The following is a 24,446-nucleotide window of genomic DNA, read 5'->3' on the forward strand; positions in this document are numbered from 1 at the left end:
ATCAATCTGTTTTTATTTTTTCCAAAGAGGTTATAAAATTATCAATCTGTTTTTATTTTTTCCTAAGAGGTTATAAAATTATTAATAAATTTTTATTTTTCCAAAGAGATTATAAAATTATCCATCAATTTTTAAATTCCTTTAAAGTCCTTATGTAATTTAATTAAATCTGTTCAGCTATATTAGAACTTGATAAAGCAAAAGGAATACAAACTAATTTTTTTTATTCAGCATTAAACTATTATCAGTATACCATTTATTAATTACTGATAGTCCTAAGTTCGCTTTATTTTCTACCTCAATTCATTTGTCATCTTTAAAAATTATTACAGTATCATCTGCACAAGCTAATATGTGGCCATTTATTTCCAGATTTAATAATTAATTAACATAAATTATAAATAATATTATATCTAATACCGATTCTTGTGGTCTATCATATATACTTGGATTACTTATAGTATCATTAATTTGACTGTTTGGGATCTGCTAGAAAAATATGATTTGAACCAATACTAAAAAGTATTGAAACCTAATATTTTCTTTAATTTTTTAGTAGTTTATTATGTGATATTGGATTAAACGCTTTAGTTATGTTCAAAAATATACTTACGGATATTTTTTTTTTAACTGATGATTCATGCATTAAATTCGAAAACTATGAAATTGCATCTTTACAACCCATATTATCCCTAAATCCAATTTTTTTATCATTTAAAGCAGAAATTTCGCACATTTTTTATTAACTTTGGCTATTACAAATATTAATGGAATTGACGGATAATTTTGCAACGCTCTTGTATCTACAAATTTATAATTAGGACTTACTACTGTTTTTTTTTTAATGAATTTATGGGAATATGCCCTGTAAAAAACTTAAATGAATCAAATAAGAAAGTGTATTTTTGTTATATTATCACTATTATTATTACATATTTTATTTGAAATATCGACTACGCCAGTAACTTATTTATCGTTTTGAGTTTGATTTGATATTTTTTCACTCACAGCAATGAAAAATAATCATTAAATATTGGTTCACTCATATGTATTTGTAGTAACATTAATCAGGTCGTTATCGTTAAATAAATGCGAAATTGAATTTTTATTTTTATTATTTTTATTAGTTATCTCTTCAATTATATTCCATAATTGTTTAGTACCATTGTCCATTATCATCTTTACTGTTAATATTCATTATTCTGTTCCTATGGTATTTATTTTTTACGCATTTTATTAATGTACATAATTTATTCTTATACTTTTTTTAATAGATTTATAAAGTGCATATGATTTGGTCTTTTTATTATTTTTTCCCTAGTTTATTTCTTGTTCTTATTGATTTTAGTCAACTAGCTGATATCCATAGTTTAATTTTGTATTTATTAGCTGTGATTTGATTATTGTTTGATTTAGTTGAGTTAGTTATGTAATTATTTAACACACTATGGAACTTATTTGCACAAGTATCAACGTTTATTTCATTTAAGATTACTTTCCAGTTGTCTTTAACTAAAAATTAACTTAAAAATTTAATATTTATATTAGTTTTAATATTAGTAACCCCATTATTACTTTTTACATTATCTTTATCTATTGACAAAATACTATAATGATATGTAATACATGATTCTAATATAATAGGTTTAATGTTATCTGTATAACTATTTTTTATAAAAATATGATTAATAATTGTACTACTCTTATTATTCACATTAGTATACTCATTTATACAACTAAAATCCTATTCGTGCCATGAGATTAAATATCCTATTTTTGATTCATCAATGCTATTTTGTGATAAATTTATATTAATATCTCCTATTATTATTACTTATTATTAATTATTTCTTTGAGTTGAATTTAAAAATTAATAAAAATTCTATTGTGCCCCCAATGTATTAAATTGCAATTTTTATTATATACACAAATATATTAAAATTTTCATTTAATTGTCAATTTGTTTGTGTTGGGTGATATATTTGCAGTTTTTTCCGTAGAATATATTATGCTTAAATGTATAAAGTTTATCATTTAAAACTTAAGAATTTAAATTAATTTCCATTTTATTTTTTTCTTAAACATTATTGTGGTATTATTATAACTATATATTCATTGCTCATATTTTTATATATCTATTCAAAAATCTTATTTTTTTACTGTAACCCGGCAGCGACGGGTAATTCAGTTTAATAAATATATGTTTTGTATATATTATTATATAATACAAAACGACGTAGTTTGGAAAAATAACTCCTAGAATTTATTTTTTTAAATCAAGACAAGTATATACAATTTTTAGAGTATATTTATTTTTTGGAGAAGACTTTTAAATATTATGAGGGAATTAGCTTCTCCTCCCGTTTCCACTGTAGATGAATGATGATACCTGAGTATGTCACAGTCACTTTTTGTAATCGATTTTTTCATTAAAAGTTGCCCATTTAATGGAATTGAAATGGTTTTTTTTTTTACACATTATGAAATATGAAAAAAGAGATTCAAGAACCGGAAAATATTTTAAAATACTACAAAATGTTTTGAACTGAATCCGCATAAAATATTTTTGATTTATATTAAACATATTAATAAGAAAATTCAATAAGAACATAAAGTAGGGAATACTGGTCTAGTCAGCCACCGAAAAAATATTACAGATACTTATATATTATATAAAAACGAATAAGATAAATATAATAATTTTCAACAATATTGTAATTCCAGAATTCAAAATTATTGACTGCAATACAATATATTATCTGTTTCAAAAGTAGATCTTCAGTCTTCAGACTATGCACAATGAGATGTACATAGTACAAATCTCAACTTTCTCGTCGTGGTTTTGCTAAAGAATAATTTAATTATTTTGGAAATAAGCCACTTCAAATTTTATGTCAGCTTAACAACCTTTGAAACAAAATGAATTAACTTTACGGGAAACTGTCCAAGTCGTTTTATCAGGTCAGAAGCTCCTAAGTTGTTCTTGTTAAAGTGCTTGTCAAACCAAACTAAAGGTAGCATAAAATATTACAGCAGTTGTCAAATTTCACTGGTTTGCTTAAATAGATAGAAATCAAAACCAATTACTATACATTTTTTTAAAAATATTTTACTAAAAAATTAAAAAAAAAAAATGTTTCTTTTTTGTATGCTTATTTAACTTTATTTTATGTTATTAAATATTACAATGTTTAATTGTTTAACTTTTCTTTAAATAAATACAATTTCAATATGTCTGGCATGTTAGAATCTTATATGGTACCTATTAAATTTAATATTCCATTAATAGAATATATATAATAGTTATGTACCCACACTAACTACAGCTTATAAGTTATAATTAGTAATGTTAATTTTGTGCGGTAAATGGTTTATAAATGACCACATAGTAAAATAAAATTACACGATGTAAATTGAATTATTAATCTGTTTTATAAAGAATTTTGTAAAATATTTTTGTATTTCATGAAGTGTCAAAAAGTTCTTTCTGGTTTTCATTGTTCTATCACGAATTGACGTATTACGTATACATGGACTATTAATCAAAAATAGATGATATATCTAAGAATACTTATTAAACAAGACATTTTAGTTAAATATTTTTAAAATACAATTTAAAAAAGAATCAAACTATATTTAAAGCATATTAAAATAAAATAATTTTATTGAGATTGATATAAAATAAATTTACTGTCAATAATTAAATTTGATCTCCGAAATTATTAATTTAAATATTTCCTTGGTTTCTAATTTTTTTTAAAGTTAAAAGTAATTAATTTAAAAAATACAATATTATAAGTTAAAAAGTTTTGTTAATATTCTAAATGTTTGTTTTTCAAATATCTGGAATGACTATATTATATCAACTGGATTTATACAGGTGCATTTCCAATTGAGTTTTCAATTCGTGGAAAATTCATTAAGCTCATGATTGATTATGTTAATATTTGTTTAATTGCGGTTTATGGTTAAAACTAATAGTTATATTGTTTAAATGATTATTAGTTATAAATAATTATTTAAAAGTGCCAACATGCCCAACATATTTTATTATTATTATTATTTTTTCAGATGAAAAATTGTATCGTTTGTTATAATAGGTATGCTAATTACCGATCTGATGTAATATACAAAATAAATATAAAATAATTTATCATGTATAGGGATGGACGGTATAGAAGATTATGACTTATATCTTTTATACAATTGTAACTCAAGAAAAGTGTCGAGTATCTAAAATATATTATGGACAGTGAACTTTCCTTTTTATTGTTCGATAATTTCTATTTATAATAATATATTTTTCATTTTTTTATATTAATTTAATGATATATAAGAAATTACATAATATGTAGATACGTATCAAGTCGCTTTCTTAAGTATATTCTTGTTTAAATGAACAAAGTTTTTTGATAGTATTATTTAAATTTTTAAATAAAAATATTATTTTTTATTGACAACTAACCATATAGCTTTATACCATTTTAATTTTTACTCATAAGTACTGTAGTTTGTATCATGTTTAGTCGTATTTATTTTATATTGTTTATTTATTATTATTATTATTATTTTTTTTGTTGCTATGGCAATTACAAGCGTGTTCACTGAAATATAAAAAAACCATTCACTTTTATTCATAATATAACTAAGGACTTTTCTCCCAGCTCGCATTGCTCACCTAAGGGCTAAAATTTGAATGATTAAGTATTTAATTTGTAATATATAATTTACAATTATAAGTGGTCTTCAATCGGTGGTATACTCATTTTTAGTTATTAAAATATTTTCTATTCAAACAGCGAAATTGATTAAATTAAAACAATTTTCTATGTTTATCTGCAAGTACGATGCACGGATGACAAAAAGATAGTTACCGAAATAATCACAGCTTGAAATTTAATTCTACACAATATTACAATATTATACGAATATTGTTCAAAATAATGTTTTTTTTATAATAGTGCAAACATTCTGTACATTATTAATGTGTGCATATTATAATATTGGCCAAGTATACAAATATAATACTAGTAAAATATTAACATAAATGTATTACGGAGTAAAAAAAACTTAATATTATTGTTTTAAATATTATGATGATATAATGACGTGATAGCCGTAATATATAATATTTAATCGTTTATTCGAGTAACACCGGAAATTCATCATATATCTGGACAACACTAGACTTCCGCTGGAAATTACAAAAAAAGCTTGTTAAAAAAATACAGATCCTGCAACTCCCCATCCCCCAACATGACTTCTTCTTCATTTATCATTGTAAATACTTTATATTTTATATTTTATTGCATTTAAGATGGTAATACATTGGTGTTTTTTGTAAAAATTACAACTACTGTAGTTAATTAAACTTTACACACGCTATCGAAATGCAATGAGCAGTCTACTTGTTAATTGATCTTATTATGTGTTACATATTTTGATAAGTTCATGCACCCGCCCACCAACAATTTTCCACCTCGGGTGATTGTATAAAGTTAGCTAAATCCCTCAAGCACGATTTTACTAATGAGTATACTTCTCTATGTATAGTTGAGTAAAGTTTTGACAGAGTTCATTTTTAATGATTTTACCAGTTTAAAGTTATAATAATATTTATAGTCGACTGTATGCTATAAAATCAATAACTCATATCTTCGGTTAAGGGTGTTTATGATTTTTACAGATACTATTTAAATGCTCGTGTGATATTTATATGTTTACATTTTAATTTTTTTATGTAAATCACAAAAACAAAAATAAAAATTTTCGTTCAAACAAAACAAAAATACATATTGGTTTTCTCTAAATGCATTTTAAATGCCTACAAAACTCCTGTTCGAGTAAGTCAAATTATTTATTTTTTTCAAATATTTATCAAAACTTTTTAAATGCTTTTAATGAATTTAAGTAGTTTAATCGAAGATCCAATTTTATCGATTCCATAGTTAAGCAATGTACTATGATAATAATAATAAAAAGTTTATGTAATTGTATGTGATCTAGTAAGTAACAAACTGATCATTAACTGTGTACTTTTTTATGTATTTAGCTATATTTATAAACGTAATATAGTTCATTATGATTTTACCGTTTGGAATTCTATACATTTTATTTTGGAGGAAAATGGAAACTACAATAAACAGAATGCGCATAAGACACACGCAGCTAACACACCAATACTTGAAGAAAGAAGATCCACGCATATATGCCAGTTGCGGTACACTTCTATCAATTAAACATATTGTATCCGAGTGCCACTCCTTTGAAACGGACAAACGTGAAGCTGGAGTATCAGGAGTCCTCCGCCCAAACAACATTAATAGCTTATAATCTATTATTATATAACATGTTTATGTAAATAGTGTATATTAAGAATTTGTTAACTTTATAATTTTTTGTATGCCAATGGCCATAGTCGTCGAGGCTTATTTTTAATAAAAAAAAATTATTTTTTTGCAGTTATTTTGCGAATCTATGCTTATTAAAAGCCGATAGGCATAGGTTAGATATATTATATAATATAGATGCCCTGACGTAATGATGAATAATTAGTACCTATATAAATGGTGGTAAGGCAATTTGGATGTAGCATTAATAACATGCAATAACATTATAATAATTATTTATCTAGATAAACTTTGTGGACAAGAACTAAAATTTATTACATACATAATATGTTTAAGTTATACACAGCTGTTATGTTATAAGGTGGAGTACGATTACGCGCGTTTTACCTTTTTGGGTTTACGATTGCACATGCTTGTCAGAATAACAAATAATATGGTTTTGAACATTCAAAGGCGTACAATTACCGTAAAATTGGATGCGACATTGTCAACATTTTTTTGACAAATTTTAGTAATTTCATAATTATTTTTAATGTGTAATCATAATTTTCAATAATTTCAAAAACAGTTATGTTGTTAGCTTATAGGCATAACATATTAAAAATTCGAATCATAATATTTTTTATGAACTGCATAACATTTAAATAAGAAACGCATAATTTAGTGTACAACTCATTCTTTATTTTTAATATTTCAGTGTATAGTGCGTACTACGCCTATACACAAAATATTATTTTATAAGTTGTTTTTACAAATTATGTTTAAGTTTTCTTATTATTTATTTATTTTTTTTAATAATTTAAAACCTATCAAGAAGCTTTTCTTCTTTATTTATTTCAAGTTTTTGTTCACGCTTTTCCTGAATTTTTTTATGTTTAAAGTCTTAAGTTTCTATAAATGTACTTCTTATAAGCTTGACAATTATTATTATCACTAGAGTTCAATATAATATATGTATAGGAATGAAGTGCTAATATAAATATTTAATTCAATAATAAGTTTTATTTCTTCATCATCGTTTTATGAAAATTAAATTATCATAAATAATGAACTTTGGACATAATATTATGTTTGTATTAGAATATTATATCTTACTGTACTTTATCCAAAGTATAGTACAGATTGTTGAATCGATTAGATGTGTTTAACTGTGTGTCTATCTTATCTAATATTAATGCTGTATTTTTGTTGTTAGTACGCGTTTATGTTTTAAACATTATAAAGTAATAATAATTTCGAACATCTTTAGAAATGCAAAAACAAATTGATACTCCAATTATTAAGAAAATCCATGATTATTATAAATCTGAATATTCAATTAACGACGTTATGAATCAACTACAATCCATCGAAGAAAAATATGATATTGGTATGAAGAATATATTAAATAATAGATTATCGTTTTATGAAAGCAATTTAACTATTCTGAAAAATTCATTAAGTACCTTGGTTGTCTTATTCAATAACTTAAAAACAAAAAACGATCTATTGAAAACTAAATTAAATAACCTACACGGGATTAAGTTAAATTGATCAATATCACCAATTCGAAAAAAAAAACAATACTATATAAATGAAGTAAATGATAGAGTGTCTTGATTTCGTTAAGCCATATTTTTTAATACTTTGAGAACAGTGAGAACTCAAGAAAAAGTGATGATGTAGTTATTAATATATTAATATTGATAAATAAATTTAAATATATATATATTATTATTCACCATGAATCTTGATGAATCGATCATTAGTTTACAATGATATGATAATTCACCATAAAATAATCGACCATTACGTATCACACGTAATGATTTGTTAAATGTTATTATTTTGATAAAATCAAAATTAAAACTATGAACAGTCAAAGTATGGACATGTCTGAGTAAATGCTGATTTGACCACTTCTCGATGTGTGAAACACAAAGATTCTACGCCAAGAAATACAACAAAAAACTAGTTCATTCAAGGTAAAAAAAAAAAACTAATTCAGCCTGGACCGAGTAATGTTACGTAATAATGTATAATCTTAATTCCATAGTAATAAAAATAACCTGGAAAACTTTTGTAAAAAAAAAAAAATACGTTTTATTTATGGTTATTATAAAAATGTTAGAGGATCACGTATACGAAATAGCACATAATATTAAGTTATTTATTTACTACATTTATATTTTTAGTCATAGTGACCATATCAAATATGTAGTTAGATCAAAGTTGAACGGTCTTTACCTGAGAATTTCTTCTTTGGTGTTCTTGTTTTCTAGTTTCTGTATTAGTTAAAAATATTTCCAAATATTACATACCCTGATGACGAACATTTTCGGTGTTTTGGCAGCCTCTCGACGAACCTTACTCATATAACGCTCATTGTGGGATTCGAACACTCTTCCCGATCAGGTGAAACGAGATCTATCAGAGTCTGAGCGCAATATTCAATGTGTGTTTTATCCTGTTTATCTTGTTCGGAAATATTAATATATGAACGTATTATATACCCTATGCACACAACATTAGCAATAAATGAACCGATTCGTTAAATAAATAATACAATGCGATTCAACGACGTCAAACGGTTTGAAGTTTCAACTTTCCTCTAACCTTTTAAATGTTCACATAGCCATTATATATTTATTTGAATAATACATTATAATTCATAATTTAACTTATAACTAAACAGTATAATATTATTAGGTATTACTACTAACCTTGCTTGAAAAAAATAAAATAAATTACAATACATTTTTTTGTATACAAAAAAATAAAATTATATAGCCATCATCCGCAGATGATACTAAAAAAACGTTTTGTCGGAAATTATTCGAAATAAGTTTATCTAGTCTGTCCAAAATAAATTAATCAACAATTGTTCATCCAACTTACAAATCAAAATTAATCTCTGAAAGTTATATACATTATATGTATCTATAGTTTACGTATAAAATATTCGACTTTAAATTACTCCAATTCAAAGAAATACAAATCCCCATCTCTTCGGAAGTCAAATAAATATTGACATTGCGCTTGATAAAAGACTGACTTAGGCTGCTATTCCCTCCCCCATCTCTGTCACACACACACACATTCTCAACAGCCGGTTACATTTACTTCACCCAAAATATAAAATCAAAGCTCTCAATCCATACAAAATTCTATAATATGTAAAGTTCACCGGTATTGCTTAAACATTTCTGTTTTTATTTTTAGTTTATCACAATTACTTCATATAGAACTAGAAAATTATCCTCAAAAATATAAACTAGATCTGATTTGTTACCAAAAACCTCACCGAGAATTAAAGAAACATTTCTTTTCTCGCTGTAAAAATTGTCTGCACCTCAAAAAAAAATCTCACATTTTATTGTAAAACCAATTCATTTAACATCTTGACCCAGACGTCTTATTAATCGATTTTAATAACTCATTTTGCATAACTCAATTTTATTTCAAACAAATTTGCTTTTTCATTATGTATTACCTACGCATAATTTGATGTCCATAAATTATATAAACTAAAATAAACACTAAATTAGTGCGTTTTAACTTTTAATGTATAAAACAAATAATTCTTGAAAATGCTTTTAATGTTTTCACGTGAAACTCAAATAACACATAAATTATGAAATATTTCTAAATTTATTATAAATAATAATAATACGTCAATGTTAAAACCAAACATAAAACATTGTGCGCACTAGACCATAAATTAATCACTTTTACAAACCTTAAACATGAGTACTAAAATATAGGATGGGTTATTTGAGGTAATTATAATATATTTCTGAAAGTAAGTTTTATGTGTATTACTTGTTTATTTGCGATTATCATGAAATCGGCAATTTTTTTTTTTTTTTTTTTACTAAACAGTAATATATATTTAGTAACATTAGCTTATTAATATCGAGGTACATATCGTATTATTTTGTACAACATAACACACTCAATATATTAAACTCATATAAAATATAACTAAATTTATCACTATTACAAGTACTACCATCAGTTATAATAGTTTTACAAGCATTTGATATCTTAATTTAATAACATTTAAATAATACTTTATAGGTAATATGTTATTTCTGTGTCAGTATGGTGTACAAATTATATTTATTTTCTACTGAATATCCTCTGATTTTTTTAACGTATTTTGTAGCTAACATTCATTATGGTTTTCATCGAATGCACGTTATCACATCTAAGATCAGAATGAACTATATACATTATGATAATAATATTACATACAAATTATTAATTTACATTGTGATGGTCTAAGAATTTCAAATCCAATAACCTAACCAAAAGTAAAGTATAATAAATTTATATATGTTTACATTATAACATTCACGTACATAATTTCGATAAGTAAATATTTAATAATTTAACGCAGCGATTCTTAACCCCTAGTCCGTGGTTAGGTCCGCGATACTCATGTCAGGGATTCGCGATAACCTTAACACTTAACACACGTCAATACGTGACATAAGTACATTATTACAATATTGTTGGATTCTTATTTTTTTATTTTTTTGTCATTTATAATATATCTTATTACATAAAAATATAGATATATTTTATCTTATTTATATTACTTTTTTATGAATAATTAAGTATAATAAAAATTATTATAAATTTGGTAAAGATTAAAAGAGATATTTTGTAAAAAAAAAAAAAAAAGGTATTTGAAAAATATTGGCAAAGAGTTCGCGATTTTACGAAACTTTTGATCAGGGGTCAGTGATCTATAAAAGGTTAAGAACCGCTGATTTAACGTATAGATACTGGGTAATTTTAATTTTTCGTTTAAATCATCTGTAGTTCGTATATTCTACAAAATATAAATATTACTTGGACACAAATTTTATTTAGGTATAATAACATTTTAAAAGTGATAAATTTAATTATTTCTATACACTTAATTTGATAATAATATAACAGCTGTAATATACGCATTTAATTAAAATATTAAACACTAAAATAATTAGGTCCCTTAAATTAACCCTGAATACTCGTGTATTTTGTATTATAATCTGTACTCCTACAAATGTACGTCCGTACAAATTATAAATTGTTGCGAAATATTTTTATCTTAAATGTCAATATGTCATTGTTTATTTTCGGTGTAAATATATTATAATAGTGGAAATAAATGCATTACGCAAATGTGTATTTTGTATAAATAACAAACACATCTAAATAATAATACTTTTCAATAATATGAAAGTAATCAATAATCATATTATTTCCATATATTGACTTAATGCCTATATTATTATTATATACGGTCATACAGACAACATTTAAATTTGAACTTTTGTGAAAAATAAAAGGTGTGCTTAATGATCATTAATAAATTATTTCACTCGAGCAATCACAGACGATTAATTGTCATTTTTAATCATATCATCATCGTCGATGAGATATTTTTTTGATTTTCGCTACAGGTAACCTGTACCTCGCCATAGGTCATTTTCCTCTGATTTTATTTATACGTTTTACGTTGACGCTTTTCTTGAAAAGGCTATCCTGCGAGGAAAAACATATTTCTTTTCTTAATATTTTATTATCATGTTATATTATTCAACTTGTAGTATTTTTCTATGTAAATTTTAAATTTACCTTCAACAGTTGAATTTTGCCATTTAAAGATGACCTGGTTCCTATATGTTGAAAAAGAGACGGTCTAAATGTTACCCATATTTCTTCTTTTCGTTTTCGACAATCTCTCTAAGAACAATATTTATTTATAATTAATAAAATATCTCGTACACTGTATTAATAACGACGTATTTTACGCGCTTCAAAATAATTCCGAATTTTTAAATTTTAATAAAAAAATAATTGGCAACATTTAAAAGTATTACCTATATCTATAGTATAAATTGTATATTATACAATACTTAAACTATTTATTCCAAATTAAGTACAATTTGAAAATGTAATTAAACATGATTTTTTAAAATGTTTAAAATACATGCCCACCATTAAAAACAATTTACTCACAAGATCTTTTTCAAGATTACAAGCTTTTGTTTCCATCATTCCGTCCAGAAGCCAATCTCCCGGTTTATCGTTGTAAAACATCACGATGAATTGAATCAGCCATGGTAAATCAGAACATCTCATCATTTTGCCTAAATAAAAAGTTATACATTTAATATTGTAGCGATGTTACTCAATCACTGCAGTAAATTTTACCGATAAAACCAAGCCGACAGAAATCTAATATGAACCACTCTTGTCCATCGGCTATCCTCTGCAAAGCCGTTTTTTTCATAATGGTGTGGAATTGCGGCTTTGCGACTACATCGTCTTCGAGTTGAACATAAAACGATCCTTTCGGTTGACAGTACATCATTAAGAAAACATAATCCAAATTTTGTTTGCTCCTCCATCGGACTCGGTCTTCGGAGTCACCGAGCGTAATGCGAAGCTTGCTGAAATCTGGATAATATTCCGGCGACGGAGCGATTATGTCCACGAGACCCGAGTTCACTGCTTCCGGTAGCCTGAAATCGTATTATATTCAACCACAACAAATATTTAATAATTCGTGTAATCCGCATATAGTATAATATAATAGGAATAATTACCGATTTTTTATTTCCGAAGTTACTTGTTGCGTGTATTGTTGATCGATCTGTAACAGTTTAAACACATCCGATACAGATATTAATCGGTTGATCACATATATTTAATATTGGATAATGACAAGTTCACATTACTTCGCCAATCATCACTACTATTAGCGAATCTTTCTGTTCAGTTTGATTCATGTTGCTTACGATGTTAATTAACGTCTGTATCAAGTAAGTCTGTTGTTGGCGACGAACTGTAGGAACTCCAAACACCATAGACACTAAAAAAAAAACACATTCAAATTCAAAACTACATGTATTTCGGAGTGAATGATATGTTATTGAATATTTAATCAGTATTGAATCATCCGCGCTCACTCAGACGATAATTGGTTCCTACTTCTAATATTTTTTAATTTTTGGTTAAAATAATGTGATATTTATTTTATTACTGCATATTGCACAGAGGTTTTAAATTTATTGCTATTAATAGTCATATGCATGTATTGATGTATATACATGAATCAAGAAGTTTAGAATTTAATAAAATCTATCATTGTACCATCGTAATTTCTAATAAAATTATTTAATTTTAAATACAATAAACGTCCAAACTGTCGAAAATAAATGATTGGTTAACATGGAATTTATATTTATAATACAGTAGTTACCAATAAATAATATATTACATTTTATACATCAAATGTATAATAATATTAATTGTACGATGATGTATTTTTTTTAGTATATAATCCCGTAAAAAGTGATGGAAGTTCAAATAAAATCGTTTATTGCCAATTTAAATAATTCGAAAATATCGGACTCAGAATATCACGGTAACCACAATAAAATAAAAATTATACCGATAGATTAATATTTGAAATGGTTATTTCGGGATGGTTGTTACTGGGGGATACTACATATTTCGGGTTGGTCTATACTTCGGGATGGTCCATATTTAGGGATACTGTATATTACGGGATACTGTATATTACGGGATAATGTATATTACGGGATACTGTATATTACGGGATATTGTATATTACGGGTTATTGTATATTACGGGATAATGTATATTACGGGATAGTATATATTATTATGTATATATTGATCAGGTTTTTCATTAATTTAAATTATTGGCGTCATCAATCATCCTTTTGAAACAGAAATTAATAGTTAATAAAATAACTGATGAAAAATATATAATCAAATACTATGTTATTACCGATTTATGGAGGAGACGACACTAAAAATTTATGTTTATAAATTAATCTTATTTTATTTTTTATTTTTTTGTGGAGATGTGATTTGAATAATTTGAGTTCTCAGATTTCGCAGGGTAAAAAAGAAAATCTTTCGATATTGGTTTAAACTTTAAACTTAGGTTTAATTATTTACAAAAAAAATGTATGTATACATTCGTTTTATTAGAAGGATACTTCATTACATTACACTTGAAAAATATATGTATACAGTCATACAGTTCAATGCATAAAACATCGATACTACCGTGACACATTTATTTACGAACAAAATTGTCGTGTAAACAAATATTTGGACTTAATATTTATATATAATATATTTATTTTCGGAAAAAAAGGAAGAATTTTTAAGTTATAAACTACTTACTAATATAATTTAAAAAGTTATTAACTAGTTATGTACCAACTAGTTGTATTTTTAACGTTAAAAACTCAAAATATTATTCATTAAATGTCTACTTTTGACTATTGATATCGAAATTCGTGTGAGATAAGAACACTATGTTTTTTTCATTTTATTAACTAATAAGTAATTATTTCAAGTGTTTGGTTTAATAGCTACTTAATATTTTCAATAATTTTGGATTTTTTTTCTAATAGACAATATTTGTTTACATTCTGTATGTTGCAATGATATAATATTATTTTTTAATTCTCCTTTTAGAATTAACAATTATTACTTATAGAATTTTGGTGGTAATATTAATTGTTTATGAAGTACCAACCTATTAATAATAACAATTGATGCATAAATACCCAAATTAAAATCGCAATACCTACATGAATATGTAACATCAACATTGCTAAGGAATTTTTTTTAAATTTTAAGGAATTCCTTATTTCATACAATGATGTCCTTCGTTCTTGACCTATATATTATTTATTTGTACTACCGTAAGTAAACTGCTTGTAACTAATATTGTTTATCTGTCCACCGTTCGCATTGGTCCCTTGTGTGAAATTAAATGAGTAAATAACCTGCATTTCTGCCTCCGGAATGTAATATCAACGGCCTTAAATAATTCTCATGGGACCGCAGATGGGGCAAGAATGTATACACGTCAAAATGTGCCATCGGTGACCTGACCATTTCCACGGACTTGTTGTAAGCAATCATTAAGGATTCTATGTCTTCGGAAACGGAAACATTCAGTGACTTCACAATCGTTTTGAGGACCGAGCTGAAATGCTTGATAAGTTCTTGAACATCTTTCTCTTTCAGTTCATACAATCTAGTTAAGTGGTCCACACGCATTTCCATTTCCGCCATCTTATATGTCACCGAACTGTGATCATATAAGTCTCTGGTGTCTGTAACATTAAAGCGATTACATCAATGATGCAGTCGAGTGAAAAAAACAAAAAACATAATTTATTTATTGTTTTAATATTATATTATAGTTATAGTATGTATGTGTTAAAATTATATTCTAAATCGTTATCTACTTCTGCAACAATTTGACATGCACTTTAACGCAAACTATACTATTATATAGGCGTATTTTGTGATTTTACTTTTTGCAATACTGAAAGCCGTAAATAAATCACGACGAAAATCCAAACCTAGATTTATTATTGTTAAGATTTTTGTATTTTGTTGATAAGTATACAATATATGAAAGCCTAATATTATATTATATATTTAAAGATTTAATTTACATTGCACCGAAATATGTCAAATAATGTGACTCATTGTTCTAGAAACATAACAATTAAACTTATTAGTTATTATATAATATGAGTAATTTATTGTTCTTTACAGAGAATTCATACAAATATATTCGTTTTTATTTAACAGAAATCATTCATTTATTTTCACTTTTATTTAATTTGCAACTCGTTAGAGAAATAATTGTATATAGGTTCGTGATTCATGATAAAAAATCTTGTTTGTATTTTAAAAAGAAGGAAAATAGGTAAAACCTCTGTTTAATAGTTAGTATCTAATAGTTTTCATCATTGAATAAGTTGCTGTGACATATTATTATGTGTTTAACTTGAATTCAATGATAAATCATTGCATATAAAAAATAATTTTGAGTTAAGACAGACTGTCAGTCTTCATAACTATATTTTATTATATAATATTAATTAAATTGGTATTACAATAATTTAGTTTACTATTAGTAATACAGTATAAGTTGAATTACCTTTTGTCAAAAAATTTAGCATGTATTTATTATTTATTATTGTTAGTAACTTTTGATTCAATGCCACCTTAAAATAGAATAGTGGGAATAGGTTCGTTGTATTTATGAATAGGCAATATTATATAACATTAATTTAAATGTTTTGAAAATTTATATTCATAAAAAAATAAATGATATCGTTATACCTCGTTTGGATTTATAATTTCATCCGAATTTGAACTTAAAATGTCTATAAAGAAAACAGCGGTAATATACTTTTTAATTGTATGGTTTCAATAGGAACTATTTTGAGAAACTTTAAAATAATTTTTTTTCAGAGATAAAGAAAAAATTATTATCATTAAAAAAAAAGAATAAAAATAAAAATAAAAATATTTTGAAAATTATTTCCATTTATAGAAAATGCTTATACGTATAGCGACATTTTATGAGTAATATCAATTTCATATCTGGTTATTCATTTTTTTTTTCTTGAATATTTTTAAAATTTATGTTTATTAAGTTTAAACCAAAACACACTTCAAATATATTTTGAACTTTCCTGAAAAACTGATAAAAAATATGATTATTTTGTGTTGTAACTTGTTATAAGACTTACTACTATAAAGACAGAATATTAATGATGATGTTATTTTACTCGAGAGGCTCTTCTAAAAGCGTCGATCAAGTTGGAATTAATATTATATACTACTTATGTCCTACACAGAATATATTGCAGTATTAAAATTTATACTCGAGGGATTTTACACTTAATTTGTATTATGACGTCAAATGAAAGATACTTTGAAATTTGGTTCATCGAGCAAAATATATAGATAAAATAATTTTTTATTACTACCTACATAATATTACATATTATTATATTTTCAAATAAAACAGAACGTTGTTAAAGAGTAAATATATTATTTTTCTCCCTCATAACAATTTCGTATAACTCATATTTTTGTCAGCTTTATTAAATTACGTATAAAATTAATTTTAAATTGATTTATTCCATAAAACATTCACAGAATATCTGGAGTTTGCTTCCGAATTAACAAGAATCTTTTACACTTCTAAAAAATCCGAAAACCCTACAACCATGATTTTATTTTTATTTACCGAAACCAGAATATATCATTCTAGATAACCCGATTTATTTATTTTTTATTTTACAATATTATGTTTTACATGATAATATGTTATTTTGTATTTATTTTTGTCGTTAGTTAGATCTTATTATTAATTATTTAAAAACAATCGTATGTCAATTGATATCAATTATTAAATATTTTTCATAAATAACACATTATAACGTTGATACAATTATGCATCGTTTTATTATTCAGTAATATTATATTATCATATTATGTTGAACATTATTAATAATTTATGAAACGAAATATTTTATGGAATATCCATTATAGTCAGAAACATTTGGTACATTCATAATTTTCAAATTACGTTGTTCCCGAATTATATTTAACACTCCACTCCACATTAACCCATATTAATCCGAATAACAATGTATTTATGAGCATCCAATCGTTGGTTAAAATTTCTTATTTTGGTGTTTGAATATCCAACACTAACTTAACCCGAAGGACGAATAAACAATTAATGTGGAAAGCCCTTCATATAATCTATAAATACAAATCAACTTTATATATTCTATAATTCTGAAATGTTTTATTGTATTGATTTAGTTTGATAATTCTAAAGCGTTCAAATTCAGTTTATCCTAGCAAACAACGAGCAGTTATCATAATTTTAAAATACTAATAGAAAAAAATCCAATTAAATATAACTTTCATATACAATAATATAATATATTACCTAAAATATGTTTAAAATTATTTCGAATAAGCAATTGTACCAAAATATTAACAACGTCTCTACATTTAAAGATTACATATATGCGCGTTAATTATTTAACCGATTAATACATCATAAAATACACCTCTCGTAATATAATTATATAAAAGTGTTATTTACATTTAAAATTAAATTAGTATTTATTTTTCTCTTATTAATTTGAATTATCAGAAGATCAACTGTTGACACTGATTCAATTTACGAGTTTATAACGCATTTTTATTTTTTATCAAAGTCAAACTTATTTAAATTTAAAAATAATTATGTATTCAGGTAGATAAGTATAATAAAAACATACTTGAGAAGATGCCAGAGAACTGTTTATTTTTTTATTCGATCCATGTACAACATCAATAATTTATGTTAAACAACAAACTTTATGTTGTTAGTTTTAATATTTGAGCGAATTCACCAATCATTAAATTTAAAGTTTAGACCATTTTATATGTTTGCACGTTGGCATAATTTATACAATATTTTAATTTTAATATTTTATATGTTAAATTGTAAATAAAAATGTTGATATCGTAAAACCCCTGGCATACAAACATAGATAATGGTCTTAAATTTAAATTTTATGATAGTGGATCAAATCACTGCCATAATAAAACTAAAAACAAAGGTTGGTTCTGCTGTATGCAAAATATCTGTGTCATGTAGCATAGAGAAATAAAATAGAAAAAAAATAGTAGGCAGAAGTTCATATAAAAAAATTAGTGCGTTATTGACATCTTAAACATTATTTGAATTCAGAATTAAAGTATTTTTATGAGAAATTATATTATATTAAAAAAAAATATTAAGCAAGACATTTTTTTTTTTTTTTATTTAACACTATTTAATGTTTAAATAGGTGGATTAGAGTATGCAACACTTTTTACAGCGAGGTATTTCTGAAGTGCATATTAACTAATAAAAACTATTGGTAAATGTTCTAAATTTATTCATTTAAATTTTAAATATATAACTTAGTACCAGTGTCATATAATCTAAAGAAATATTTACAATTTTTTTTTTTTTAAATTAGCTATGTTATGAGCAGTAAAATATAATAATTTTCATTTCATTCGCTAATTTGTGCGTATATAGCTAGTGTAATGACTAATGACTGAGATTAAAATCGAAAATTGACTATGATGATGGAGGTTGGTGTCCAGTCAATCAAATTAGTAAATGTTCATACAATATTAGATTGATGTTATACAAGAAATAAAAATGCTTATACGACTGTTTATTCTGTTAATTATGAGCATTAAAAATACTGAAAAGTAAATTAAAAAATTAAAAGCGAAAATCATGAATTGTTTGTATAGAACATTTCGTACATAATAACCATAATGTATTATTATTTATTACTATTCGGTAACAGTATCTCGAACAGCCGTATTTCATATTTTATATCTATAACAGATTAACCCATACTATATTTAATATTTATGTATAAAAAAACTTATAATGAATAGTTTGTAGTTTTCTAATGAAAAGAATCATATTTTAAACATTAAATTGAATAAAAATATAATAACGTTTTACAATTATTGAGATTCAAAAATTATTGAACAGTTTTGGATATAATATAATGAACAAATACATTTTAAAATTTAAATTTCATATTACAGTTGTCACTCGTTAGTTCAAACCTCGATAATTTGAAAAACTCCATAAATCGAACTAAACGCCGAGTCCCCTGAGAAAACCTCTATAATTAGAAGAAAATACATGTATTCCGGTCCCCTCGATAATTCGAAATGTCTGACGGTGGGACACACTCTACAATTTGAATTTTTATTCCATAACCTCTATAATTCGAATTTCCTTAAACGAGATTATATGTAAGTTCATATGCATGTACAATGTACAATGTACATACATATGAAGATAACGTACAATCTATTTCACATAATCGTAATGAAACTAAGAACGACAGTGGTTTAATATGTTGAAGCAAATCATGACTACAATTATTGTTGAATATCAACATTCACCAACATTTTCGATAAATGTTTAGGTACAATTCATCAAAAAATAACAGAATACCGAAATTCACTGGTGAATGTTGATAACGATTAGTCAATGATCAAATTTTAATTACCATTTTTTGGAGAATGTCAACAATCAATTTATATATATATTATAATATTTTTGTTGTTTAAATTCCATGATTCCATAACTCGAATATGTTATTTCGACGTGCGTATTACTCATTCAATGTTCGTACGGTATGATATAGTTAACTTCATAAAAACACAAATCAAGTGGAAAATATAAAAGATTATTTCATAACAGATGTAACGAAATAATAAATAAAAAAAAAAAACGAGAAGACAATTCCTGTTTTTTGAACGAAGAAAAATACGACACGTGTGTGAAGTGTTAAAGGCAAAGAAACCAAACAGAGAGTTGTACGTATATTATACTTTGTTGAAACGGTATATAGCATTATAGGAATATAATGTCTTGCGACAAACCCATTATCTCGTCGGAGGAAAATGTGTCTGAAATCATCTATTACGTGAAAAATGATGAAGCGTAGTATGACATTTTACGAAATACTCGTGTCACCCGTGTCGGATTGGACCACGAAGGATGGACATGAGTGTAAGTACAATCGGCGGCGAACAAGAGTTCCTCGTTCGTGAGATGTATCGCAAAACTAAATTTACGTCAAAAAAAGCGTAGTCGCTAAAGCGCCGGATTACTTTGCAACTTAAAATCCCACGACGCTACGACAGCTTGTCGTGTTGCAACAAATAACATTGAAGAGTGTGACAATATTAATAATTGACAATAATTCACTCTGTGTTTAAACATAGAAAATATAACTGAACACCAGTAGGTATTTATCATTTATCGTCACGTCAATATTCATAAAATAGTAATGACGAACGTCAACACATTCACTGGTAAAACTGCAGGTGGCTACCTGTACAAAATGCTAACATGCACCATTATTTTTTGGCGGATGTGACGTTTATCCGGTGAATGTCGGCATTCATCTTGACATAAACATATTTATAACGATTATTGATTACGGACTTGTTTCATAGTTGTTATGTGAAAATGTAGAGCATTTATTTCGATAATATGCTTATCTTATTAACTTATTGACAAGAATTATTATAAATCTTACTATAAAATGTTTCACAAACGGATAATTATACCATATTAAATAGTTAGTACTCGATAAGTTTATTATGTAAATGGCTATCGGCCACAATAATATAATATACAAATCATCACAAAGTTAATTTTGCTCAAAGCATTTTGTCATTTCCAAGCATAATATAAAAATGTATTTGCTTAATTTAGGATTTAAACTTTTGATTAATGTTTTCATCGTTTACAATAAAACTGAATTCTTTTGTATATATATTATTATTAAAAACACTATAATAAGAAAATAAAAAAATGTTTATTTTGTTTTAAACTCTAAATAATTTTTAGCTAAAAAAGTTTGAAAAAATCAGCAGTCCTAATCTATATTAAGAATTTTAAACTCGATCCTTTAAAAAAAAAAAAAAAAAAACATAGTTAGACATCACGTTTTTATGAGTTTATAAAAGATAGTGCATGCATAAAATAATATATGGCTTGATAAATTATATACTTACTTTATTCTTGTAATAAACGAGAGTAATAAAAAACATCTCTGCGCTAAGAATTGCTTTTTATGAAATATGTGCCGTCATTGTTTACAAATTTTACGAAGACAATAACAAAAATTACGACGACCATAAACTGTATGCGCAAGTAGTTTGCGTATAATCATACAATGGCGATAATATGTCTGTGTGCATCTTTTGCAGCTTTATTCACCAAAATCAAGGTCTATGACATCTATTGAAATTGAATAATTACGGAGAGTATAATAATATTATATTCTTTTCGAGACTCAACGCACGGAATAACGGAAGGTTGTTCCGAAACGCTGAATGTATTTTACTTAAAGACTAATTAAATGCCTCGAGCGATAATGTGGTACGCGTCGTTTAAAATAATTGAAACGTTTATTTAGCCAACCGTGCACTATGTATAATTGGAACGTAAGAATATCATAAATGAAAATGTGGTGCGATTTGCACTATTAACTAATTGATTGAACAATATCGTTTACGGAGTGGTTTTAAATATTTTGCTAGAATTCAACTAATATCGAAATCAATTAAACGGCAAAAACGTACAGTTTTATTAACGCATATTACTAGCAATATTAGAATTGAATAATATACATACATAAATAATTCCGACGTGAAAAAAATATATCCGTCAAGTTATAACCTCCTCCCCTCACTCCCCTCGTCTCTTTCTCAGACTTATAAATGGCATGATGATTTCGCAAGTTATAAGTAATTGATGACTTGTGTGGAAAAAATATATCCAGCTTACTGGAGACTCCGTCATTTTCGAAGGAAAAATCAGTAAAGAAAAAAAAATACTTTTTATTAATCTCGAAAAAATTTAGGTAGAAAAGGTCGTTGGTCATAATTTTATTTCGTGACGGTATTGATTTAATAATTATTACAATATTAAATTTAATGTAATCGCAAGAAAGGTATAGAACATTTATTTTTGAGAACAAATAAAAATAATTATGAATGTAATGTTAAATTAGTAAATTATTATAATACCTATATATATTATAGTACATTTATTTATTTATTAGATTCAAATGAGTTGGTGATATTTAGAAATCATACGATAGTTTCATTCTTCATCGCAAGTTCGGTTCAAGATATGTGTCGAAGTTTTCGGATATGTTTAGGTTTAGTCTACGGTTTGCCTTATAGTATCTTAAATCTTGAAACATCGGTATTTGTTTATTATATTTTTGCATAACACACAGCTTTATTAAATTCAACTTAAGAACTTACAACGTTTATATTTTATCCCAAATTGTATGTGTTTTATACAACATATTTTGCAGGATATAAAACTAAATATTTAGGATTTGTGCAATATATAATATTATAAATGTTATATTACTAAAAAAACTCTGATGTTGAATGTCAATTGAAAAAGCTCTTGGAGTTTGATATTTTTGTTTGCGTTTTATAAAAAAATAATGATATTATATATATGAAGTATTTTTGATCCCAACTATTCAAAAAATTATGTTTAATATTAAGAATAAAAACGTAATCAGTATAATGGTATATTATATTTTGTAAGCTTTGTATGCAAACAGTTTATGAGACGCACAATATAGAACTATATGAAAGTAATAATGTTAATATAAATTTTCATAAATTCATTATTTAATCGTCTTAAAATATAATTATATTCATTAGTGTATATATTATACATCTGCCGTATTAATTATATAAATCCACTTAAAGTTTTTATTTATTATTCTTATGAATATATGCGTAGGTATATATTATACAAATATAATAGGTTTTCCAAGCTAAAAACTTGAAAGCCATAAATTACTGGTTCTAACTTACTAAGAAAACTTTATTTTTGTGAAAAACATGGTTGAAAGTTTTAATCAGACCTGTATGACACATAGATTATATACAAGAATTAAAAAACATTTAAGGAGAGGTATATTCACCAAATTGAATTTTCTTTAATGATATTTAAATAAAACTGATCAACGAGATAATTATACTTGTATTGGCTTCTTTTATCATAAATTTTATGAAAAGCCTTGTCTAAAAAGCCACGTTAACGAATTTATAGTTTTTTTGGAGAGTCACCTGCATTCACGAGTGTAAAATTACGGAGCAACATGGAATTATTTATCAATGAATAAACACCTCATCGGACTAAGACTTAATACCTTAATAATTATAATTTAAGGTGAATGTGCCGATAAAGCCTACTGTCATCGGAAAGAAAAAAAACAATTTATTTAAAGAATTATGGCGTTATTAAGTCATGTTTCATAACAAAGAAGTTTTAATTATTATTAAATCATAATAATGCAACCTTGCGATGAAATGAGGAAACATCCACACGAAACTGACAGTATTACAAAAATTATAATAAAACAATAATACTATTAGTGAAATATAATGTTTAATGAAAAGTTTATTTAACTGGAAATAAAAATAAAATGTTACATTCTGCTTCGCAGTATTGAAAAAGCTACTCTATTAAGAAAAACATAAACGTTCACCGTCTTTTCTGAAACCGAACTAAATTCACTATAATTGAGAACTGATTATTTTTAACTTAAACTTTTAATCTGTTCTTTAAACTTTAAATTTGAAAGTTTAAAGTGTATAATATAAAAAATTCAGATAATGAAAACAATAC

At 25.3% G+C, this 24,446-nt stretch overlaps 2 protein-coding genes across 2 annotated transcripts in view; both read right to left on the reverse strand.

Annotated features, from left to right (window-relative positions):
- The window catches only part of LOC112594303 (UDP-glucuronosyltransferase 1-7C-like), a 45,761-nt gene extending 37,168 nt beyond the window's left edge, over positions 1–8,593 (reverse strand). The window contains exon 1 of the mRNA XM_025339015.1: positions 8,577–8,593. The gene's annotated coding sequence lies outside the window, so the exon portion shown is untranslated. The remainder of the gene's footprint in view (positions 1–8,576) is intronic.
- A 3,037-nt stretch (positions 8,594–11,630) lies between these two features.
- LOC112594427 (alpha-1,3-mannosyl-glycoprotein 4-beta-N-acetylglucosaminyltransferase B) overlaps positions 11,631–24,446 on the reverse strand; it is a 31,959-nt gene continuing 19,143 nt past the window's right edge. Inside the window, exons 3-9 of the mRNA XM_025339201.1 lie at positions 15,160–15,492; positions 13,067–13,200; positions 12,935–12,981; positions 12,540–12,850; positions 12,345–12,475; positions 11,961–12,068; positions 11,631–11,867 (exon numbers count right to left, since the gene is read on the reverse strand). Coding sequence (XP_025194986.1) covers positions 11,808–11,867; positions 11,961–12,068; positions 12,345–12,475; positions 12,540–12,850; positions 12,935–12,981; positions 13,067–13,200; positions 15,160–15,492 — 1,124 coding nt within the window. The 3' untranslated portion in view covers positions 11,631–11,807. The remainder of the gene's footprint in view (positions 11,868–11,960; positions 12,069–12,344; positions 12,476–12,539; positions 12,851–12,934; positions 12,982–13,066; positions 13,201–15,159; positions 15,493–24,446) is intronic.

This window comes from Melanaphis sacchari, unplaced genomic scaffold (genome assembly GCF_002803265.2).
Source record: "Melanaphis sacchari strain LSU unplaced genomic scaffold, SCAv2.0 Contig22_pilon_pilon, whole genome shotgun sequence".
NCBI classification, from domain to species: domain Eukaryota; kingdom Metazoa; phylum Arthropoda; class Insecta; order Hemiptera; family Aphididae; genus Melanaphis; species Melanaphis sacchari.